The sequence below is a fragment of the Centroberyx affinis genome, unplaced genomic scaffold (genome assembly GCF_046629955.1).
Source record: "Centroberyx affinis isolate AG114_WGS23_722 - 3 ecotype Tasmania unplaced genomic scaffold, CSIRO-AGI_Caff_v1 ptg002385l_1, whole genome shotgun sequence".
NCBI classification, from domain to species: domain Eukaryota; kingdom Metazoa; phylum Chordata; class Actinopteri; order Beryciformes; family Berycidae; genus Centroberyx; species Centroberyx affinis.
In genome coordinates this window covers 209028-231987 of record NW_027280640.1, presented here as the reverse complement: position 1 = coordinate 231987, position 22960 = coordinate 209028, and the positions used below count along the sequence as shown (strand labels likewise).

The window sequence follows — 22960 nt, the reverse complement described above, 5'->3', positions numbered from 1 at the left end:
ATTGCCATCACACAAGTCAAACAAACGTGTTTCATTTGTTGTATACTTCATAGGGGTTTCAAACAGAAGTGGCAGTTTTACCAAACTTCAGCTTGTTGATTTCTTGTTGACTTGCTGATTCCACACGGAGATTTAGCCAAATCTGCAGATTATAATCACTGACCACACACTTTTATGTTGGGGCTTGAAGTACAGGCTCAGGTGCAGATGTGGGACGAGGCCTCAGGGACAGCAGGAGGAGACTTTCAGTTGCATTTGTTTATGCAGAGCAGCAGCTCCAGGCGCAGAGCGATGCGTGTGTGCCATCCGAGCGGGAGGATGCGGATGTAGCGCGCCACGATGGGCGGGCGCAGGAGGTTCTGCACCGAGGAGGAGCGGTCTGAGTTACCATAAAAGACCTGGGGAGAGAGCAGAGAGCAGGGTCAGGATGCAGCATTTAATACTACTAATAATAGTAATATTAATAACAATGCAACAATCGCCCCACACGAATGATGCACACACCCCTTGGGCCAATCACTAATTGATGCATCATCCCTCCAATTTTCATCACAATTGGACTTAACCGAGAAGGAGTTAGGTCCTTTCAAGTTTGAAATGTTGACCTTCAATTATACCTCCCCCATCAGGCCAATCAGAGTATTTTTTAAGCACTGGAATACAATGTGGAGATGCATCATCCCTCCAAGTTTCAGCAAAATCAGAGATTTCATGTTTGACGGACAGACGGACGCAGCCCAATCCACAGCCCAGGATTTTGAGATTTTGCATGAGTGTGTGTGTGTGTCCGGAGGTGCGCGTACGCATCCACACATCTGAGTGCACATGTGTCTATTTGTGTCTAATCTATATTGAATTCTAGTCTTGGCCGAGACCCCACTGACCCTGTTGTTTCCGGTCTGGTCTTTGTAATAGATCCAGTTGAGTTTCTCGTCTGTGCGGTATTGAACACTGTACTTGGTGATCCACTCCTCTGCGTCACAGCGGCCTTGGGTGAGGATCCCTGACACCACCATCACCTCTCTCAGGTCGATCTGCAGCCACTGGCTGCTGTCCTGGAACTTCGACAGCCACGCACACCTGGGGAGAAACACGACTATTGACCAGGCTATATATACTGCTTGTAGGATATAGGCTTGTTTACATGCACACTTGGACAGTGGTTCGGTTCAATTCGATTCAATGATCTTAAGAAAGACAGGCATAAAACATAGATATAAACAGCCAAATGGTAAAACAGAAAAGACACATAACACAAGTGAGGAGGGAGAACAGGCTGTCCAAATCCCTGTGGTACAAACGGAGGATAAACCTTCCCGCAGCGACCCGAGTTCGAATCCGGTCTGCGGTCATTTGCTCCATGTGCTCCTCTCTATCTCCCATACCTTCCTGTCTCTCTCACTATCTCTGTCTAAATCTTAAAAAAAACCTTCAAATTGGCGGTCGCTGAGTGTCAAGAAGCAAGTGGTTTTGATCCTCATTACGCTGTCCATTTTAATGCTGCCTGTCTTCTTTATATTTTACTGTTTACTAAGTGAGAACATATTGGCATGTCACCATCGACTTTACCATACTGTACAACTCTACCCTTTACATAATGAGAGATGGGTTAGATCCTGCTTGAGCACATTTCTTCATACAATGCTGCTCATGGCAGATGGTGAGTGTCTGGGCATTTGTTTATTAAGGTCTTTCCCGGGGGCAGAACATTCAACCGTTTCTTGGATCAACAACATTTTGTGAGTTAAATATTAAGGCAGATTCACCGTGTTCACCATCAAGGATTAAACATAAACATGTCGATATATAACTGGAATGTTCTGTTTAATGATGCTTTGGCAATAGTAATTTTCTGTGGATGTCGCAAATGTGTACATACGTACACTACCAGTCAAAAGTTTGGACACACCTGATTGAATGTATTATTTTTCATTATCTCACAGCCATTTTGATCTAAAGGCTTATGCTTAAATGCTTAACATTTGTTTTTTTAGACAAATATAAATAGTGAAGTTGATGCCTATGTATGAATTTATTTCCATCAAGGCAAAGGGCGGCTACTTTAAAGAATCTAAAAAAAAAGATAGTTTTGATTTGTTTAACACTTTTTTGGTCACTCCATAATTCCATTTGTGTTATTTCATAGTTTTGAATAGTAAAAATAAAGAAAAATGCATGTGTCCAAACTTTTGACTGGTAGTGTATGTTGGCCTGTACCTACCCAAAGCCCTGGCCATTCAGCCGGGCCTTGCTGGGGAGCCAGGAGGAGAACCAGCCGGTGTACTGGTCCTGGTTGGAGCAGGTGATCTGGTCCGGACTCACAGATCCAGCCTCGAAGCCCAGCGGCCTGTGGTATGGACACTCTGCAGACGATCAGAGACATGGTCCAAGTTAAGAGGGAATTATAAACCAGATTTCCCTGTGAGAGAGGTTTTAATTTTAATCTCTTTTGTCATGTCATTTAACGTCTTTGTTTTTCACTCAAGGACTTCCTGGATTAGTAACGGCCACACGAGTGAAAGAAGGGCAGCACCCCGATAGAGGGGAACACAAACATGTCTGCCTGCAGCTTAGCAGCAATACATTACAATGTCATGTGACCAATAAATGAACAGCATTAAGCCTTTCTGGATTCCTAATTCTCCATCCCTCTATCCACTCCTCCCTCAAATCTAGCCCTCTATGTTGCCCTATCCTCCCATTGTCTCACCCATCCTCCCCTTTCCCCTCCTCCCCCCACCGTTACCAGACCCAGTGTGACCCATATCCCATCCTAAAAGCCTCCAGTTTAATTCTCCACAGTGAGAGATCAGTGATGTCCATTAGGGCGGCAGGCGGACAGATGGCCATGTTCTGCTCTCCACAGCTTTAGCTTTGTGTTTCTCCCACCTTTTGATATGTCAATTTGCACTCTCGCTTCCATTACAATGCTGTGGACTTACCCTGCAAATAAATATACAGCAATATACACATAATTGTCCTGTATACCCCCTAGTATGCCAACATGAGAGAGTTACAATCATGTGTCTTTATCCTAAAGCCTTGATACAAATAAATACATCAGCAGTGGATATGTTGAGAAGAGAGGTATTGTATAGTAGAAGCAGCCGCTGCTCTTTTGTTTACTACTGGCCTAAGCCTATCTGACACAGGGTCATCCTGCCTAATCCCAGTATTACAACGCACAGAGCAGCAACGCCTGTGTGAGTCAGGAGATAAGTGTTTACATAACAGTAACGTGAGTGAATACGCCTTCCTCCTCTTGTAGTTATTTTCCACGCTGTTTCACCAGACTACAATCAAATGCATTTAGATGAACAATGAACGTGAAACTAAGAAGAACTGAGGTACATAAGGAGGTGAGGCAGTGCAGGCAGTCCGTCTCGCCGGTCGCTTGTCGTCACCCGGTCCACGTCAGCCCGTTTGCTGCTTTCTGTGATTGTGCGACGGGCGCGGCCTATTCCAAGCCCTGTAATCTGAGCATCAGGTTCTAAGAATACGATTATCTGCTCAGGTACGTTCTCCTCTCCGTCAGCGGTTGCCACGCTGGTGGCCCAGCTGACACACATTGATCAGCTGAGAACAAAAAAACCCTCACTGCCCCATCATCACACGGGATGTAATCCAGCTTTATCTTTCACCATATCTTCTGCAATCCTTATTCATCGCTTCTTCAAGTATTAAACTCTTCTCTGAAATGACCAATCCACATTCGGCTCTCTGTCTCTTACTCTCTTTTTCTCCATCAAGTCTATCCATCTTCTTTCTCAAGCCTGACCTGCTAATCTTTATATCTTGTGATTTTGTTCCCCATTGTTGCCAGTATAAAGCCGACTCATAGCTTTGTTTAACTGTATCCTCTGCATCGCCTTCTGAGCTGCATCACCTTCTCTAAGGACATCCGATGGAGCATGTCTACCCTGTGGAGTCAGATCTGGAATCTAATCAAACACATACGTGCACTCATGCATGTGCTCACCCACACACACACACACACACACACACACAGACTTTCACTTTCCTCTCTCTCTCTCTCTCTCTCTCTCTCTCTCTCTCTCTCTCTTTGTCCTTTCTCTCTGTCACATACACACATAGGGTTTCTCTCTCTCTCTCTCTCTCTCTCTTGTCTCTCTGTCACACCCACACACACACACACACACACAAACAGACTCTCCCTCCATCTGTGGTCTGTAATGAGTTTCCAGCAGGTTACAGGCAGACATATTTCGTCCTCGCCCTCGTCCACTCTCTCAGTCAGCGCACAGCTTTGCACATTCACCAATCCAGACAGAGCGCTTCAAACACAATCCACCCTGTGTAAGAAATACTATTACCTCATTAGAATAGCTTAATCATCTAAATAACGAAAATCGCTTTCGTAGGTCAAATTGTGGCCTCATTGGCAATTAGAAGATTAAACCTGTGCACAGTGTTTCATTAAGTGCATATCTGATGTGAAATATAATTTCTTATGGTAAACCAAAAAGTCCACTGAATCAAAACCATGAATATCTGAATCATCACTTTGAGATCTCAATGCAATAACTTAAAAAGCATTTATCATTATAAGCCATATTTGTGCAATTTTAGAACTACTTCACAATGTTTAAGCAACCCTATATCGCCCAGTGTCTTGGCAGAATGACAATAACTTTACAGACTCTGGATATGGATCTGTGTTCTCTATCATAGCTTATTCAAACTGCACATTCTCTTCAGTATAACTAACTCATGGTACACTAATCAATTTATTGTTGAGCACTCACTACACTTACATTTGCAGCTGCACCCCTTTCTCACATGGAATAGTACATAGATATTGCATGTCTATATTCAGGGTGATTTGTACAGTCTTCTGTCATCACATCATTGCATGTCTTACCCTGACTCCTTGCACTGTATGTGAGGTCCTCTTGCCCATGTATAAATATGTACAGTGGACTCTCTAAGTTGTAAGTTGTCACTGTAGTTGATTATAGTTTTGTCCGTTGTTTCTGAATCAATATCACCAGCACAAATCCCAGGAAATTAATTGTATATTTCTGATACTGATTCTGACACACATCTATAGGCTATTGTGTACTTGTTAGGTAAAGGAGAAAGAAAGGACACTAAGAATGACCTCTGTGCAGTGTTGGAGATAGTAAGCACTGTTACAATCAACACTTATTAACACACTCATTTGCTGTGAGGGATTTCCTAGGTGTGCAAATCTTTTACTGGCACAAAAAACGGAAGGTAAAAGAGTAGACAGTTTTTCTTCAAAGAGAGGAGTGCAGTTCTTACCTGGCATGCAGTCCACGCCTCGCACCATGGGAGAGCCAGCTGGAGACACGATGGAGGAAAACTCGGTCGGAGATTCTCCTTCACAGTCACACTTACAAGCCCTGCTGGTCCACGCCTCAGACACACCCGGCTCATATACACACACAAACAGATACACACATTAGACATTGTATAGAGACAGTACAAAAATATCCCATGCTAGTATCACAAATGTCATTAATTAAAAGCCAGCTAATTTAGAATTTAACTGATTTGGCAAAATAAAATAAGCGAAATTCAGAAAATGCTGTGCAGAGGCTAGACTGTCTAACATCTCTTCAAAAATATTCCGGTGTTAATAAGTGTTGATTTTTCCGTGGTAATTATTTGGAGTTGACAAGTGTTAAATGGAGAGTTGTTTGTCCACTCAGTGGTGATATGGCTCTGGGTGGCTGTTCAAAACTATCTAAAAGTGTTAAATGAACTCTGATGGGTGTGGACTGATACAAGCACAGTGTTGATTTTTACACTCTGAGAGTTAAATTAATACTGATGAAGATGCTGTGTGGATGAGGTTTCCTCTTACCTCTTGAGCATGAATGCTGATGAACACTGCTCAGACAGATGGACAGGCAGGCGAAAAGACAGACGGCCAGGGAAGCATAGAGGAGAGAAAAGGACACACTGTTAGGACACAGTCTCCCATCAAAACAAACAAAATGTGTACATCAAGCTGTCACTGTAACCACATTAAAATAAAGAATAGACAAAATAAACCCAACACAGAGATACAAAGAGACTCAAGTGTCATGCCACCCAACAAAAACTTGGATCATAATCGAAGGGATTACTGAGGGAAACCGATCTGACAAACCAGTCAAATTCTCAGTATGTGAATTATTGAGATCATAGTGAAGCAGAAGTGTCCTGTTCTGCTTCAGAGGTTTTCTCCAACATATAGTCCAATCTGAGGTGACTTATATAGCAAGCTATACATCAGACAATGGAACTTAACTCCTTCATGCATGTCTGATCCTACTTTTCTAAACCTAGGAGTAAGAAATCAACTATAACCGCAGACTACGGGTTCACCAACCCAGCAGCAACACAAGCAGCAGAGTGTAGAGACAGATTGACAGCCTACCGTTCGCTCCCAGCAGCAGGGCCAGGAGGAGACACCGCGCGTCGAGAGCCATCTTCCAACCTGCTTCAACCCGGACTAGACCGACTGTAGACCGAGCAACCAAGCCAGCAGTGTAGAGAGACTGGATTACAATAATCCACAGGACACTAATGGCCTTACCTAATACCATCCTTATCTCATAAAGCCCCTCCTACAGCTGTTCACCCACCACCGCCATGCATTCTGCTGCCAGTTTACAGAAATCACTGCACACTACAAGGAAAGTCACAAAGCCTGTGAAAATTTAAAAAAAAAAACAATAAAGCCAGGATGGTCGGTTATGTGACAGGATTGGGCGTGTGTGAGTTGGGGGGTTGAGTGGTATGAGTATGAATGTGTGTGTGTGTGTGTGTGTGTGTGTGTGTGTGTGTGTGTGTGTGTGTGTGTGTGAGAGAGAGAGAGAGAGCAGGAGAGGGAGAGAGAGAGAGGCGGAGGGTGGTGGCTCATCCTGGGCCTTGTGATCCATATGATTGACCAGAAGGTGTTTTGGGGGGGGGATGTATGGCTCTCCTCTCATGTCTATTTGCAAGGGCAACACTGTGCAGTCATATTCCCTTTTAAGATGAATCATTAGTGGAAAGTAGAAAATGTGAGGAAAAATGTGTTGATGCAACAAAGTGAAATAGGTCGAACGTCCAGTGAAACATTTAGATTTAATTCCCACTGAGCTAGATCCATCTGGGTGAATATGGCCACAGCTTTTGGGAAAAAACAGGAGAATATAGAAGAATATAGAAGTGTGTTTTATTCAGTCGTAAATCATGGGCAACAGCTAGGAAACGTGAGGCGAAATGCTGCTCTGGGATCTGTTTTGCCTTTAAAGATAACAATGAATAAAATGGGTGAAGAGGAATTCCAAAGATGATTTTTTTTTTATCCAGTTTTATGAGTTTTGAGGTAGATCAGGGAAAACGCAGGCCTACGACATTGTTGAATTTCATCACCTTTGATTGCTGAAATTTTTTGGACAGTTGTCTTCCTGTACATACACTAGCTGTAAGATCTACTTGTGGTCAAGGCTAAAGTCAGACCTCACACTGAGGTTTCACAGCCCTGTGGGCCCACAGCCAGAGGAAACTCAGGTGAAAGTAATCAAGCCTAATTGTACAAAGCTGTTTTCAATTTGTGTTCATTGAAACACCTTTTTCACCCCTCGCTCTCTCTCTCCTGGTATAAAAGGCTGCTGTCAATTTCATCAGTGTCTTTTAATCTGGCTTTTACAAGAGTGATAACAGCAAAATGAAGGCTCCTGTCCAAGCAACAAGGAAGATGCATCAAGAAGGAAAGAAGAGGACAAGAGCTTACAGCACCTTCATCTACAGAGCCAGAAAAGAGGTCAGAACAAAAGGCATTACCTGTGAAATTAGCCCCTTGCACCTTAACTGCCATTTAAACTTCCCCTTAAGTAGCTTCAAAGTTGGAGCAAACATTTTCTTTCCGTATTATACAACAATGTCACATACATATTCTGTACCTACTCATTCCAATGCTTAATTGAAGCTATAGCACACTTGGCACTCTTCACTGAGCAACATATTCAAACCCGGGATGCCATGTTTTTGTTGCTGCCCCATTATATCAAATGGACAAAATCTAGATGTCTTGTGTCATTTTGTGCACATTCCCTGTAATTCAGTGTGACATATTTGGTATCTTTGGGATCTTGATTAGAAAAATAATGCTCTGTGGGTTTGAACAAAGCTTGGCCACGCAACATGCATTTGATGTGTCCTGTCTGGCCTGCTTTTTTCCCACACATGCAGTGTAAGATGGGATGTTTTTAATATTCGGTTAAGGTTTGTGCGGCTAAGGATTGTGCTTGTTTTGTAAAGTGGTGTAGTAAAAAGCTTATATAAATCCAGCCCCACCCCCATCGTGCAGCTACACTCTAAACATCCTATGTTTTGTATCATCTGCAGGTCAGGCGAGCCGGGATGAAGAGCAAAATCTTCCTGGCCAGCCGCTCCGGTTATCCAAAACAGGTCCTGCTCAGACTGGTGGGCTCAGAGGCTTCCCGGCTCTCCAAGACCACCAGACGAAGAGTGATCACCCAACAGGAGATCAGTGCTGCTGTCACACTTGTACAACAGAGGACTTGCACGAGAACCGCTGCATGAGATATTGGACTGGGCTGAGACTGAATTGGAACAAAGATTTTTATCAAGTGTATTATTAAAGATGTATTTTATTTTACTGTCTGTTGCCTTTATCACTGGTGACGCAACCTCAGCTAGTCATGAGTCGCTGAAGGAAGCTAAGGCATTACAGGCCTTAATGCTCAATTTTTGTGTTTGACTGTTCTCACTCGTATTGGAAAAAGCAACCCATATCTGCTAGACCCACAGCGCAAATTAACAAAGGTCCCATTTGCCAACAGTACATGATGGAAGCTGGTTAAATTGTGGCCCATCATTAATTTTAAAATGATTCCTGTCTCTCTTGTTTTGCTCTCCTCCAGCTTTTCTGAAGTGGCCAATGTAGAGATCTACACCATGGAGTGTTGTGCAAAGCACATGAATTCCAATCTGACCAGTCAGTGATATGAATCTGATCTAGGACTTCATACGAATGTGGCCCAACATTGGAATTATATCAGATTCCATGTTTTTAGTCTTGTCACTGCTCTAAAAAAAAAAACAGTATGTTGGGGAAAACATGGGATTTGAGCCACTTCCACCTGTAGTGAGAACATAGCCTAAATGGATTTTTTTTAAGTGTAATCCCATGTCCCCAAGCTGTAGGCTACACGCTGACGTGGGTGTTCAGAAATGTATCAATATTAAACTAACTCTGGATATGGAATTATACTTTAATAAGTAATGTAATAAGATTGGTATAGTCTGTTTTTAAATCGACACTGAAGATTTTGTGGTGTGTAGTGATGGGCTACCTCTGTAGACTTGACCATAATCTCGCCAAGGGGGAGTCAACAGGGAGAAGAATCTATTCTCAAACAAGGCCTTTCTCCTATGGTCGTGACGTAAGAGGACAAATGGCTTGGCATAAGACTCAAGGGATACCAAGTGGCTTGGAAATTGGAGCCTAGGTGAAAAGAGACTTGTCACAGCAGAAAAGGTGAAACGTCGCCCTCCCCGTGAAGCCTGATGTACTGTGTGTTTATCATTTCCATTGGTGAGTGTTGCTCACCTGACGCCTCCGCCTTCTCCCGGCTCTGTGCGCTCCGACACCCTCTGATGGGCTGCGAGCAACAAACAGATGAGCATCTGGAGCTGCTCCGATACACACATTTAACGCCTTATAATTCCGTAAGGCTTCGTTAAGATCAACCTCTATCCCTGTTTTTGATTCAAGTTTTTGCGCAACACATGGATTGTGGGTGCCATTCATGATTTTCGGATCGTAGGCACCATCGCAAATCTACCAAGCGTGGATGCTTTACTGATTAGCAAGACGGAGCAAATCTGATTGACTGGATGCATGAGGTGAGGCGCATGGTCTAAATGTGACGCTCTTAATGGAGGCAAGTGTCGCGCAATACGAAACGCTGCAGCAGTTTATTTTGATCTTCTCTGTGCTGTCAAAAGCAAGTAGCCTAGGCTGTTTTGTGTTCAAGCGTAATGAGGTTATGACGTTGGTTGTAGCAACCATTTACTAATTTTAATTTATACGATTTCATTAAAGTGGAACAGTTAGTTGTCCGAAAAGACCTGCGATATTCTGCCAAACTCTCTTTAGGTTTGGAAAGACTAATTATCACACACAGATTTGCTGAAACTCATTAAAGGACACAGAAAAGTTGTTGGGAGAACTTTGAGGGATTGACACCTTGATCTACAATTTTATTGGGCAATGTCGAGACTAAATTGACCAATTTAGATTTGATATTTCTGTTAGAGCTTGATTAGTTGGCAGAAGTAATTAAGGAGATGTGGAGGTTTATCGTTAATCCTGGTGTTGTGATGTACAGCAGGTGTCTGCAACAGGAAGTCTATGCTCACCAGAAAGCACTCTGCTGGTGGAAATACCCAATACCACTAACCTGGCCCAAGTGAAAGAGGTGGCTGAAGAAAAGACAGTTCTCCAGGAGTACTGCAGCAGAGATGGGTGCTCTATCTACTGCATCCAATAGCTGAACAATTTGCTGAGGTAAACACTGTTGGTGTCATGTTAGTTGGTGTTGCACAATTTGGTATAGCCTTAAAGGTTTCCATGTCTTATCAAAACCCAGTCTCACTGACAAGAAACATTTCCTCAGGCCTTTGGCTACAGCTTGCTCACCAACAACCACTCCTGCTACAGTCGCCTACTCTCTCCTGTACCTCGCAGGTCTCTTTGCAGCAGTTACATGCCACCCACCAGCTGTGACCCACTGCTACAGGCTGGTGAAACGCTGACTCATGTGACCACTGGACGTCCTTGTTGGTCATCATGGGCTGTGGCACCTCCATTGCCACGGAGACACAAGGGAAAAGACTGGAGACAGGTAACGGAGTGTGGCTGGTTTACTGTGTCCCAGCGATCCACTGCTCTCCCTGAACAGACAGATTTTTGTTGTTGTGTTTTCCCCCCCAAGTACACTACGCACTTTATTGGTTAGGAAGGATGGAAATGCTGGATAGACGTCATCAGTCCTCCCAGCCCATCCCACACTGACGCATGTTTTCCTCCTCTCTGTCTGAACTGGAAAGTTTTGACGTTTGGACCCTTTGCACTATTAGGGAAAGGTGTGAAAAAAGCAATGGCATCAAATTAGAGGTGCCATGTTCATACACCTGGTCCATCGGCAGACAAGGTGACTGAGCATAAACAGCCCATAAGTTGGATATTAATTGCTGTATATGTTCCAAAATCACTTGAATGAGGTTTTTAATGAGGTGTTTTTAATAAGAGCTAACAAAAGAGAAAATATAACTCCTATTTTAGCCTCCTTACACTGGCTTCCAGTTACTTTCCAAGATTTTATTAATTACATTTAAAGCTTTAAAGGGCTTGGCCCCTGCCTAAATCATGGAGCTCTTATCTCCCTATTTGCCAAAAAGCAGTCTTACAGTAGATCGTGAGACAAAGCCCTATTGTCTGTTCTTCAGTCCAGATAAAAGACTGAAGGTGACTGATGTTTTGCCATCAGGGCCCCTGATCTTTGCCAGAGGAAATCTGTGCCTCTGTCTATTAATTCACAATGGAAAACTCACTTTCATAAACTGGCTTTTGCCTAATAACTATTATTGTTCTTATGTTATTTGTTTTAATTGTTTTATTGGAATTGTCTTGATGTTTATATTTGTTTTTCTCCAAACTCTACGAAGTGCTTTGTAACTACGTTTTGAAAAGTGATGTATTAAGTTTATTATTATTTTCACCATATCACATTACATACTATGAATCTGACACTAATTAATTTTTGTAATGCCCCAGTTGTAAATTTTTGACAGACTTGTTGCGCACATCTTTTACCTTCGCCACCCCCTCATTAGGTGATACCATCAAGATGTTTGACAGATGGTGCTTTGCTTTGTTCCCCTTCTCTCTCCTCGCTCCCGTTTTTAACGAGTGTCGTTTCTTCCGAAAGCTCTATTAATTTGCTCAGTTTTTCCAGTCCCAGTGTTCCTTTTGCCCTCCCCCGTGTCTTGTTATCTCTCTCTCTGTCTCGCTGCTGCCTCACACATGATTTTATTCAATTACCATTTTCCTATGCTGAATTGTAGTTTTCTTCACACAGATGAAGCAGCCAAGAATCCCAGCCCTGCTCTGAGTAAGGCCCTGCTCGTTTCTAAAGATTAGTCTGTGCCATACATGATGTGTGCCATACACATGGTGTGTACAGTATGTGAGAGAGAGAGGGAGAGGGAGAGAGAGAGGGAGAGAGAGAGGGAGAGAGAGAGAGGCGGAGGGTGGTGGCTCATCCTGGGCCCTGTGATCCATATGATTAACCAGAAGGTGTTTTGGGGGGGATGTATGGCTCTCCTGTCATGTCTATTTGCATTATCATTTTTCCATTTTAGGCATTTAGCTGATGCTCTTACTCAGAGTGGTGACTTACAATGAGTGCAACAGTAGAATTTGCTTAAATTCCTACGCTGCAAAAAAATCTTCATCTCAGCAAGTCATTTAGTCTATTATTGAGTCCTAAAATCATAATTTTCTTAAAATAAGTGAACAAATCAGCCAGTGGGGTTAGATAATTTCACTTGTTTAAAAAGCAAATCAGCTTGTTTCAAGAATTTTGTAGAATTAAGTGTCATTTTCTTAGAAGTTCAGTGATCTGCCTTTATTCTGAGTTGTTTCAAGATATTGACACTCATTTCTAGAAATTTCCTGAAAGTGAAACTGCATTAGAAACAAATGGAGTTATCTCACCTCTCTTGGTTTAAAAAAAAAAAAAACATCTGAATGCTAAATATGAGACTAAATGACTTGTTAAGATGGACTTTTTTTGCAGTGTAGATCATTCTCATTACAAACAGCTAGTAGTTGCAGAGTGCAGGGTTCAGAGCCATAGTTCCCCGAAAACACGTGTAACAAAATATTCCTGTGACATTTCTGTGTTTTTGTTTGTTTGAGAAGTGCCAGGAAGTGTTAGTAAAGGAAACAGGTGTTGAGGAGTTAGGTCAGAAGGATTGTGCTGTCTGTGTGTGTTCATGATCATATGTACGCACATTCATTTATGTATATGACCGCTACTAGGGCCAGATATTTAGACTTGTCTCACCTCTACGTAAAGAGTGAATAAAGCCAACTTGTTGAAAATTTAAGCACAGGTGTTTTTCTCTAGCTATGAAGGCGGCCATTTTGATCCAGAGATGGTACCGGCGCTACATGGCCCGGCTTGAGATGAGACGCAGGTACACCTGGAACATCTTCCAGTCCATTGAATATGCTGGGGAGCAGGACCAGCTACAGGTGATTTTCACCACGTATTTCACCACCAAGTATTTTTTTCTGATTATAAGATCGAGATACCTGTGTAGGCTCATCTGCATACGCATCTCAACACTTAACCTCTGATGCAGTAGAAACAGGCTCAGTGTTATTTCACTTCTTTCCTCAGCTCTCAAGTTTCTTCAGTTTCATGCTGGACAATTTCACTCAGCTGAACGGCAACGGGCCAGGTGAGGAGACCAGTCTACTGTCATCTGGATAAGATATAGAAGATATATATAGATAAGTATGATGTGTTTCCAAAATAAGAGTCTAACTTCACCCTTATCTCATGAAAATGTTGAAGGTAAAGTTAGGGTTTTATTTAGAAACACGTTTTTTTTTTTTTTTTTTTAGTCTAACAGAGGACCGGTTGCTGCCATGTTTATTTTTAACAGAGAGAAAGAGGTAGAATCTGCACACTGTATTGATAGCTCCCAATAATTTGAAATGGCAAGGCAACATTTCAGTCTCACAGAGATCTTTGTCAGGCACGAATAACACAGGTTTCACACGTTTATTTTCCCATTACTTGATTATGGGAATGTGTTGTGTACACTTTTATATGAATGCTTCATCTCTTAAGTTTGTTCCACTTTATCATTGTGCTCTGATATTTCTGAGTAACGGTAACGCTTTCATTCATGTTTGCACCTTGTATTTCAGGGCTGGTTGGCAATCATTGTCTATGTGCAGGTTCATTCTCTGGCATAAATTCATTTATGAGGTTATTGTACGGCAGTTTGCCCCTTATTCATTATTTAAGAGAGAGATGACGTCCAAATCTCATTCTTTGTTTATTTGATTGTGTAGTTTTATTATTGCGTGTGACTGAATGAGTAAAGAAGGGTGTTTCTGGGGAAAAAATATAAAAAAGTGTGCCCATTCAACCAACCACGGGTATATAAAAATACTGGGAAATCATTAGACATTAATAACAATTTCAATCAGTTCTGTAATTGTTGGTTGATGTTGTAATGGTTGTATCAGTTCTGCACATCTGTTTTCTCTTTATTACATGTTCTAACATAGGAGAATTGTTTTTACTGTTTCCATCAAATTAACATTGGTTTTGTTAGTCATGCCCCTGTATTTTGGTCTAGAAAACCATTGCGTATACCCTGTTGCTTAGCAACTACTGTGGATGTGGAGGCCAATGTGTTGGTGTATTTCACTGACACAGCTGTGGTTGAAGTGTGTATTGACCCACTCATCCAGCTAAAAAGGATAATGCTCTATTGACAAGCTAATCCTTAGGCCAGTGCTATTCCTCAAAATCTACACCCGCCTCATGGATTTCACATTATGGGGGTTGCAATAAGTAACGCAGAAAGGCCATCCTCATTTGATCATATTTAAAATATATACGTGTGTGTGTGTGTGTGTGTCTGTGTGTGTGTGTGTGTGTGTGTGTGAATGAAAGAGATAAAATAGACACTAAGAGAAGGAAATTGACAAAAGATTTACAAAAGAGAAATGGGACTGTAGGTAGAGGTCCCTTCATGCCCTGTTTGTTTGCATAAATTAGAGGCCATCAGTTTTCATTAGCATATTGGAGTGGACTTCTAATACAGTGCATGAGGTCACACAGAGCTAGATGTCGTATCGTATCAAGCTATTGATTACAAGATCAAAGGCTATACATAAAACAAATGTTGGAATGATATATTTTAGTTCAGTGGGCTAAACCTTTATTTGTTCACAAAATAATTTAGTTCACACATTTTTCACACTCCACAAACTCTTATTTTTTTATTCACTCGTCTGGCCCTCTAGCTCAGTTCATTTCACTCAAATTAAAAAAGAAAGATGAAAAGAGTTTGTTACAGGCAAAATTTGATTTTTTTTCCCCCATTGCTCTGAGCCTCTCTGACTCAGTTCATCTCTCTCAAACTCAACAAGCAGAAGGAGACTCGAGCTCAGTATGTTTACAGCTCTTTACACTGTGCGTTCCAGACTTGATCTCCCAGTTGCTGGACCCAGTGGTCGACCCCTGGTTAGAGAGAGAGACCTGCTATGACCTGATCCTCGTGCCGGAGTCCTACACCGGCCCGCGTCTGTCTTTCCCTCTCTCCGTCTCCCACACTACTGCTCTCCTCAGCGCCTTTAAGGAGCAGCAGGTACAGAGTATAGTGGGTCTTATGCTGTGCTTTGAGCTTTAGACCAGGTTCAGAGAGAGAGAGAACGAGATGTGCAGCAAATCAATGACAGCAAATGACAACTTGGCTGATTAGATGGCATTAATGATGGGGGTGATAATGGTGAGAGAGATGGGACTGCTTCTCATTCCCTGTTCCCCAGCATTGAGAATTTTCATTGAAACTACAAATGTAGCCTACAGTTTGAATAATACAATAGTGGTTCGTTGAGAAATTGGGAAGACTTTGAGAATTTGAGACTGGATTTATATTTAGCCCTTGTGTTACATCTACAAACGTGATAGCAGTATTTATTCTGGGGCTCTTAGGGACTGATGAGTTTGTTCCCCCAGTCCCTCCATGCCAGGTATGTGCTGCAGCTGCTGTATGAGACCAAGAAGCTCCTCAAACAGATGCCCAACATCATCCACTTGTCAACATCCTATACCAAGGAGATCACTATATGTGGTAGGTGCCAACTCCCCCTGCTACCCATGTCTTCTCAATGAGATTTTTGCACTCTGATCATAAAGATCATAAAGATACCACATTGCTGTCTGTCCATTGCCATTTGTTTTGCAGGCTGAGCAGCCGGGGCAGCATACAGCAGGCTACTGAATAAATAAATGCCCTGCTCACTGGTTACATGTTAGTTTATGTCTGTAACGTGTTTCAAATACAATTGACCGTATCTTGAGGGGAACGTTCCAAGAATGGAGATGTTGTTTATTTGCACACTGATCAGGCACTCGACGACTCCTCCATGGCTGCCTTCTCCTGCAGATGCGCATCTCATTAAACTCAAGAATACTTGTGACCAAGACAAAAACACACACCCTTTGGTTGAGGTGGAGCAATTCACCGTCTCGTTTTCATGCCATCAAGCAATTTTGCACATGCAGTGTGAAACAGTGGCCAATTTAGATAGGGTTATATGATTTGTTTTGTTTTGTTTTTTCATTCCTGTTTTTCCATCCCTCTGATGTTTCATTTGGCTCAGGTGATCTACATGGGCGGCTTGATGACTTGCTTCTCATATTTTATAAGGTAAAGCTACATTTTGCTGCTGTCCATGAAGCTTTTACTTTAGCATTAGTCATCAGGTATTAAATCAGTTTTTAAATACAGGTCCTATTGCATAAAGATGACACTATTTTATTTACAAATATTTCTGAAAAACGATTTACACAAAAACAGTTGTAGTCAAATTCAAAACACAGATAGCCCAATAATGCAGTTACAGGCTTCTTTGAGATCTGATTTAAGATTTTGACAGTGTGTTGCCTTTATGTCACATTGCTGTTGTTCAGAACGGCCTTCCCTCTGCGGACACGCCGTATGTGTTTAACGGGGACTTTGTGGACCGGGGCAAAAAGTCGATCGAGGTGGTCATCCTCCTGTTTGCCTACCTGTTGCTTTACCCCGACTACATGCATCTGAACCGAGGAAACCATGAAGACCATATAATGAACCTCAGGTGGGTAGGTTGAACAGTAGATAGGAAAGAAAATGTTTATTCATAGATAAAGACATGGTAGATTAACTCAGATGTCTGGTTAAAGACCACACCACATGTTGTTGTTTCAGATATGGCTTCACAAAAGAAGTCATGCAGAAGTACAAGGTACAGTAAGTGGTCCTGAAGGATAAAGATGATTATTATGCTTTTTTTGTGGACAGAGCTCCATCATACTTTCTGCAGTTGTAGCATGTAGCTGCCGCCATCTTGTGGTCGTCTTACTGCTTCACTGACTGTCACAGCCAGTGGAAGCAGGTGGATTATTTATGGCTGAGTAGTCCATGATTGTGAAATGAATTCCTTCGTTCCTGTGTGACTGACTGTGTCCAGACCCACGGCCGCAAGATTCTCCAGCTGTTTCAGGACGTGTTCAGCCTCCTGCCTGTCGCAACGGTGATAGACGGCAAGGTCCTGATCGTTCATGGAGGGATATCGGACCAGACTGACCTGGACCTCCTCAGCTCCATAGACAGGCACAAGGTTGGAAAGGGAGTGAACGCCCAATCTTCCTCCTCCCACTTTTCTAACGCAACAAAAAATCCACCCCAAAGTACATTAACACTGTTAGAAAAACGTACGTTGCATTTCTGGGCCCACTTTGTTGTTTGGTGGTGTATTTTTCTTATTCCTGCAGATAATAGGCCAAACATAGATGATGTCACGTCATGTCAAGATATTTCCAGTGCAGCTATAATGGTGTTTGGTAGCAGAATTTTTTTTTATCTATCTCAGACATTAACAGTAAATCAAGTTTTGGTGTTAGCCCTTCAGAATCAATCAATCTTTCTAGATTCACGATTTTGCACCAGAGTTCAACAATCATACAGGGAGAAATCCATCGTAGAAGAGGCAGAAATACCAATTTCTCCACCAACAGCAGCCTCAATAGTCCATAATGCAATGCAGCTGTAAGTCATGTTACGTTTTGAGTAAGCTGCATGACTTCGGGGGCGATTGTCAAAAGTCATTCTGGGGAACACAGGATAACACTATAGAAAGCAGACATGGGTGGAAGAAAAACAGTTAATTGTAACCATTCATCACAAAATAACTCCTGAGTCTCGGTGTCAGCTGTAATTTATTTAACTGTGCTTGAAGTCCAACACCATTGTTCTCCCTTTCTTTTGGTGTCCCCTTCTCTCCCTCCCTCCATCCTCTAGGTAAAGTCTGCACTGAGGTTTCCCAGGCACAGTTTGGAGCAGCTGGATATCAGCAGGTCCTGCAGACAGGCAAAGAGAATGAGATCGACAGACAGCCCACGGCCAGGCAGCTGTCGTAGCCACGGCAAGAGCCAAAGGACCCCGACTCAGAGGTCCGACAGCAGCCCACTGTCTCATACAGCTATAACTGATTTTTATAATGTCAGTGTATGACTAAACATCTTGTTAAAATTGACAGATCTTTTCTTCTACTCTGTTTCTCGTAGAAAGAGGCGCTGTGGGCTGAGCCGACAGGACAGCGCCTCCTCGTCTTCCTCCTCGTCCTCCTCCTCTTCTCTCTGCTCTCCTCAAACTCCGTCCTGCCTCTCGCCTCGTCCTTGCCCGCCTTCTCCCAGCGTGCCTTGCGCTATGGATGTCCTCCACGTGCCTTTCCTGGACTCCCTCTCCTCCATCTCCCCTCCTTCGCCCCCTCAACATGAACGGGAATGGAAACAGGTCAGAGGAGCGGAGGCAGCAGAAGGAAATACAGATTGTTAAACTCTGCGTTGTCTTGTATTGCTTTATTGCATTGTTTTTCTTCTATCTTGTGCAGCACTTTGCTCCTCTCCCCCCTGCAGATAGTGGATATATTGTGGAGCGACCCTAAAACCCAAGAGGGCTGCAGTCCCAACACATTCAGAGGGGGAGGCTGCTACTTCGGCCCTGACGTCACCCAAAGACTGCTGCTCCAGCACGGGCTGCAGCTGCTCATCCGCTCCCATGAGTGCAAACAGGAGGGCTACGAACTCTGTCATGGTGGACAGGTAGACTAGCTGGTGGAGGAAGTAGCGGTGGGGAAACTTTACCTATCAGAGCAATCTTAGCGATTTGATAAAGTCCTGCTTTTACAGAAGTCTGGAAAAATAAATCTGTGTGTGTGTATGCATGTATGTGTGTGCTAAAGGTGATCACCATCTTCTCAGCCTCCAACTATTATGAGGAGGGCAGCAACCGCGGCGCCTACATCAAACTGGGCAGAGAGCTGGTTCCCCGCTTCTACCAGTACCAGGTCAGCCGCACCACCCGCAAACTCACCCTAACACAGAGGTAGGTGCCTAGGGTGGTCATTTGGGTGTAAACTGGGGCAGATTAACAGCAGCTGGGTGCAGTTATCTAGACAGAAGTGCTCAGACTGTGTGTGTGTGTGTGTGTGTGTGTGTGTGTGTCCACAGAGTGCGAGCAGCTGAGGGCTCTGCTCTCAGGTCTCTGCAGGAGAAGCTGTTTGCCCATCGCTCTGAGCTGATGGCGGGCTTCCAGCAGTGTGACCAGAATAACACTGGTGAGATATACCCACCCTCCTTTTGTCTTTCTGTGTGATTCAAACCGGGGTCAGGGTCAAATCATGAATGAACTCATCGATTCCAATTCAACTGAGGAATTGGAATTTGAAAAAAAACTAACCAACCCTGATTCATATACATCTTTCTTCACATATTTGTGTGAGTACATATCTTTATTCTGTATGTAAACATTCTGTGTGTGTGTGTGTGTGTTCAGGCTGTGTGTCAGTCAGTGAGTGGGCTCAGGTGCTGGAGTCTGTCCTGAGACTGGACCTGCCTTGGAGGACTCTTCGGCCGCACTTGGCTCACCTGGCAGCAGATGGCAGTGTGGAGTATCAGTCCTGCTTCGAGGACATGGGCCCGGGGTTTCCACTCCCACAGGTCAGAACTGGACACAGGTCCTAATATACATTATGGTCAAGTAATGGTGTAGTCTAGTGACTGACCTCTGACCCTAGTGTCCATCCTCTCTCTCTCTTTCTTTCTTTCTTTCGTTCTTTCTTTCTAGGTCACTGCAAACCTGGCTGAAACTCTGTTCAGATACAGGACAGACCTTGAGATAATATTCAACATTATAGACAAAGACCATTCAGGTAAAGAAGTATCTCTTTGGATAACTAGTGTCAGTAATTTGAAATCTATTCCTCAAAATTCTGTGTGTGTGTGTATGTGGTGTGTGCGGGGCGTTCATGTTCAGGTCTGATCTCCATCGAGGAGTTCCGTCACACCTGGCGTCTATTCAGCGCCCACCTGGGGGTCGACATCGACGACAGAGCCATTGATGACCTGGCCCGCAGTATCGACTTCAACAAAGATGGCAGTATAGACTTCACCGAGTTCCTAGAGGCCTTCAGAGTGGTGCACAAACTAGACAACAAGGATCAGCAACAAGGCTAACAGATGGACAGAGGGAAATATAAGTGAAGGGAGGAATAGCAACATTCTGAAAAACTCAATTCTGGAAGTCCTGCATACCTGATTGGTGGAGAAATGAAGGAAGAAAAGCAGGGATGAGATGAAATGATTGAAGAAGGGGTTTTTCTAGAGTTCTCCAAGGCAAAATCCACCCCAAAACACGCAAATGCTGTTAAAAAAAACATCTATTGGCGATATGCCGTACAATTCTGGGCACGGTTTGTTGTTTGGTGTATTTTGATTATTCCCACAGGTAACTGAGCAAACGTAGACGATGTCACGTCACATCAAGATATTTCCAGCACAGCAATAAATGAGTGTGATGGCAGGAAACATTTCAGCCATCTAACACATTAATAGTAAACGCCCGGCTTTGGTGTCATCCCATGTTTTTGCTTTTGTGTTTTTGTGTCAGAATCAAAGAGCGAGGCCTTCTTTTTAGACCCACGATTTTGCACCAAAGTTCAACAATTATACAGGGGGAAATTCATCATAGAAGCAGCAGAGATACCAATTTCTCCACTGACAGTAGCCTCAAGGTGTTTTGACAAAGGAGCGCCACTCTCACTTTTTCCCTAATGGAAAATCTCTCGCTCCACTATCACTATTGTTCTCTCCACCTACACGTATATAACCCACAGCTGAATGCAACGACTTCACAGCCATTCTCTGGGGGTTACTGAAAGTCATTTTGGTAAATGTAGGAAATCACTAACTGAAGGAGAAGTAGACGAGGCAGTGTTGAGGGAAAGAGTATACACCAAAAAAGAAAATTACAACACACTTCATCACAAATTTACTCCTGGAATGCATTGGACATAAATTGATGATATGGAACAATGTCTGAGTATCTGAGGGTGGAATTTTCCTTTTTAAGGATTATAAAAATGACTGGATAATATATGGGTCAGAAGAATTATGTTGGCAGATGACAGTATTCAGTGCGGCCTTCAGAGAGGTGTGCAGACCAGACACCAAGAACCACCACAAACCTTGACCAATAGGTGAAAAAACTGCCAGAAAGGGTAAAATATATTAGTCTAGAACAGGTTCTGGGGCTGTAGGTATAGTTTGACAAACCTTTGTGTTAACATATCGCCTCTGAGTTTCTCCCAGACTAAAACAACCGTAGTTGCAGTTTTGTAAGTGACAAAGTGACTCTACAGTAGTAGTGCCAGTGCAGTGCAGCACAGTCACCTATATGTCAGCTCTCTAGTATTACAGGTGTTGATGACTGGAGTCTGTAGGATTAGGGAAAATAGAAACACTACGCTGCCTTCACATGGGAGAGCGCCGCTAATTTGAGTGTTTCAGCTGGTCTGTGTTCCAACTGTTGTTATCCAAAAAGAGAATAAAATGGCTTTATAAAATAGATTTCCTCATACGGTTATAATTATTGTACATTTTTGTGTATATTTTTAGAGAGAGAGCGAGAGTGTGTTTGTATGTGTGTACATACTGTACGTGTGTGTGCTCGTTCACTCTGGTATCCTGCCCACTATACACTCACTCAGCACTTTATTAGAACACCATACTAATACTGGGTATTAGCAGCACTCTCTAGAGTTTACACAGAAATGCACAGAAAATCCCAGGAGATCAGCAGTTTCAGAAATACCCAAACCAACCCGTTTGGCACCGACAACCATGCCACGGTCAAACTCACTGAGATCACATTTTTTCCCCATTCTGATGTTTAATGTGAACATTAACTGAAGCTGAAGCTGCCACATGATTGGCTGATTGGATAATTGCAAGAATAAGCAAGTGTACAGGTGTTCCTAATAAAGTGCTCGGTGAGTGTAATTACAAAACTGTGAAAGCACTTAAACAGGCCCGGGCATCCTGTCAGCCAGAGTAAATAATGGGGTCAGATTTTACTGAAGGCATCTACACACTCATGCAGCACACACACACACACACACACACACAAATACACACTAAACACACCTACACATAACTACCAGTTGCCAGAGCCTACAAAAAGTGCAGAGAGAGATAAATGGAGGGAGGTATGGAGACTAGTAATAAACATGGTGCTTTCAGAGTTGGGGTCCCTGAATGTCCCCCTCATTTTGTCAATTTTTTTTTATCATTAATTCATCAAGTACTGCATGGGAAGAGGTGTATCCAGAAAAATGTGGGACTTGTAAATTTACACTTAAGCTCACTTTTGTCAGATGTATGGAAATAAATGGAACCAAGTACTGCGGACTTGTAAATTTCCAATAAAAGCCACATATGTTTACTTTGTGGACATTTACAGAGATCAGCGTAATTCTCCGGAAGTCCCTGGTTTGAATTGTACAAGTTTTGGTTGATGGCTGGCTAAGTATCACAGCTGCTCACATGTTGATGACTGGCTAATGGGCTGGGATGGTGGTGGCTGCTTGCTTTTTGTCACAGAACAATGTCTACCAGTAAAAAGGCCACCTTTTCTCAGTCCTTTGCTTTTATGCATGTAATGTTTTACATTACAGTGCAATACAAATGTGCAGTGTTGACCTGCTCAGAATATTTACAATGTGCTTTTATGCACACAGTATCTTTCTCCAGTGCACATACCACACACCAAGGGTGGA

The 22960-nt window shown here is 42.9% G+C and overlaps 2 protein-coding genes across 2 annotated transcripts; one reads left to right on the top strand and one right to left on the bottom strand.

Annotated features, from left to right (window-relative positions):
- Positions 1 to 245: 245 nt before the first annotated feature.
- rs1a (retinoschisin 1a) lies at positions 246 to 6461 on the bottom strand. The gene is made up of 6 exons (XM_071533618.1): positions 6410 to 6461; positions 5852 to 5877; positions 5287 to 5416; positions 2222 to 2363; positions 885 to 1080; positions 246 to 398 (listed from the first exon to the last, which is right to left on the bottom strand). Exons 1-6 carry the CDS (start codon positions 6459 to 6461, stop codon positions 246 to 248), a joined length of 699 nt encoding a protein of 232 aa, XP_071389719.1.
- Positions 6462 to 10837: 4376 nt separating this feature from the next.
- ppef1 (protein phosphatase, EF-hand calcium binding domain 1) lies at positions 10838 to 20360 on the top strand. The gene is made up of 17 exons (XM_071533617.1): positions 10838 to 10892; positions 13182 to 13309; positions 13458 to 13518; positions 15284 to 15447; positions 15819 to 15933; positions 16466 to 16512; positions 16776 to 16942; positions 17053 to 17089; positions 17315 to 17464; positions 18145 to 18268; positions 18383 to 18639; positions 18762 to 18947; positions 19088 to 19230; positions 19356 to 19462; positions 19681 to 19844; positions 19972 to 20056; positions 20161 to 20360. The coding sequence occupies exons 1-17, from the start codon at positions 10838 to 10840 to the stop codon at positions 20358 to 20360; spliced, it is 2190 nt and encodes a 729-aa protein (XP_071389718.1).
- Positions 20361 to 22960: the final 2600 nt, after the last annotated feature.

Coding starts and splice junctions, on each gene's coding strand:
- ppef1 (XM_071533617.1), top strand. CDS start 10,838: ATGGGCTGTGGCACCTCCATTGCCACGGAGACACAAGGGAAAAGACTG. Junction 19,463..19,680: donor GTGTGACCAGAATAACACTG/GTGAGATATACC, acceptor GTGTGTGTTCAG/GCTGTGTGTCAGTCAGTGAG. Junction 19,845..19,971: donor CGGGGTTTCCACTCCCACAG/GTCAGAACTGGA, acceptor CTTTCTTTCTAG/GTCACTGCAAACCTGGCTGA.
- rs1a (XM_071533618.1), bottom strand. CDS start 6,461: ATGGCTCTCGACGCGCGGTGTCTCCTCCTGGCCCTGCTGCTGGGAGCG. Junction 5,417..5,851: donor TCAGCATTCATGCTCAAGAG/GTAAGAGGAAAC, acceptor TGTGTATATGAG/CCGGGTGTGTCTGAGGCGTG. Junction 399..884: donor ACCAGACCGGAAACAACAGG/GTCAGTGGGGTC, acceptor CTCTCTCCCCAG/GTCTTTTATGGTAACTCAGA.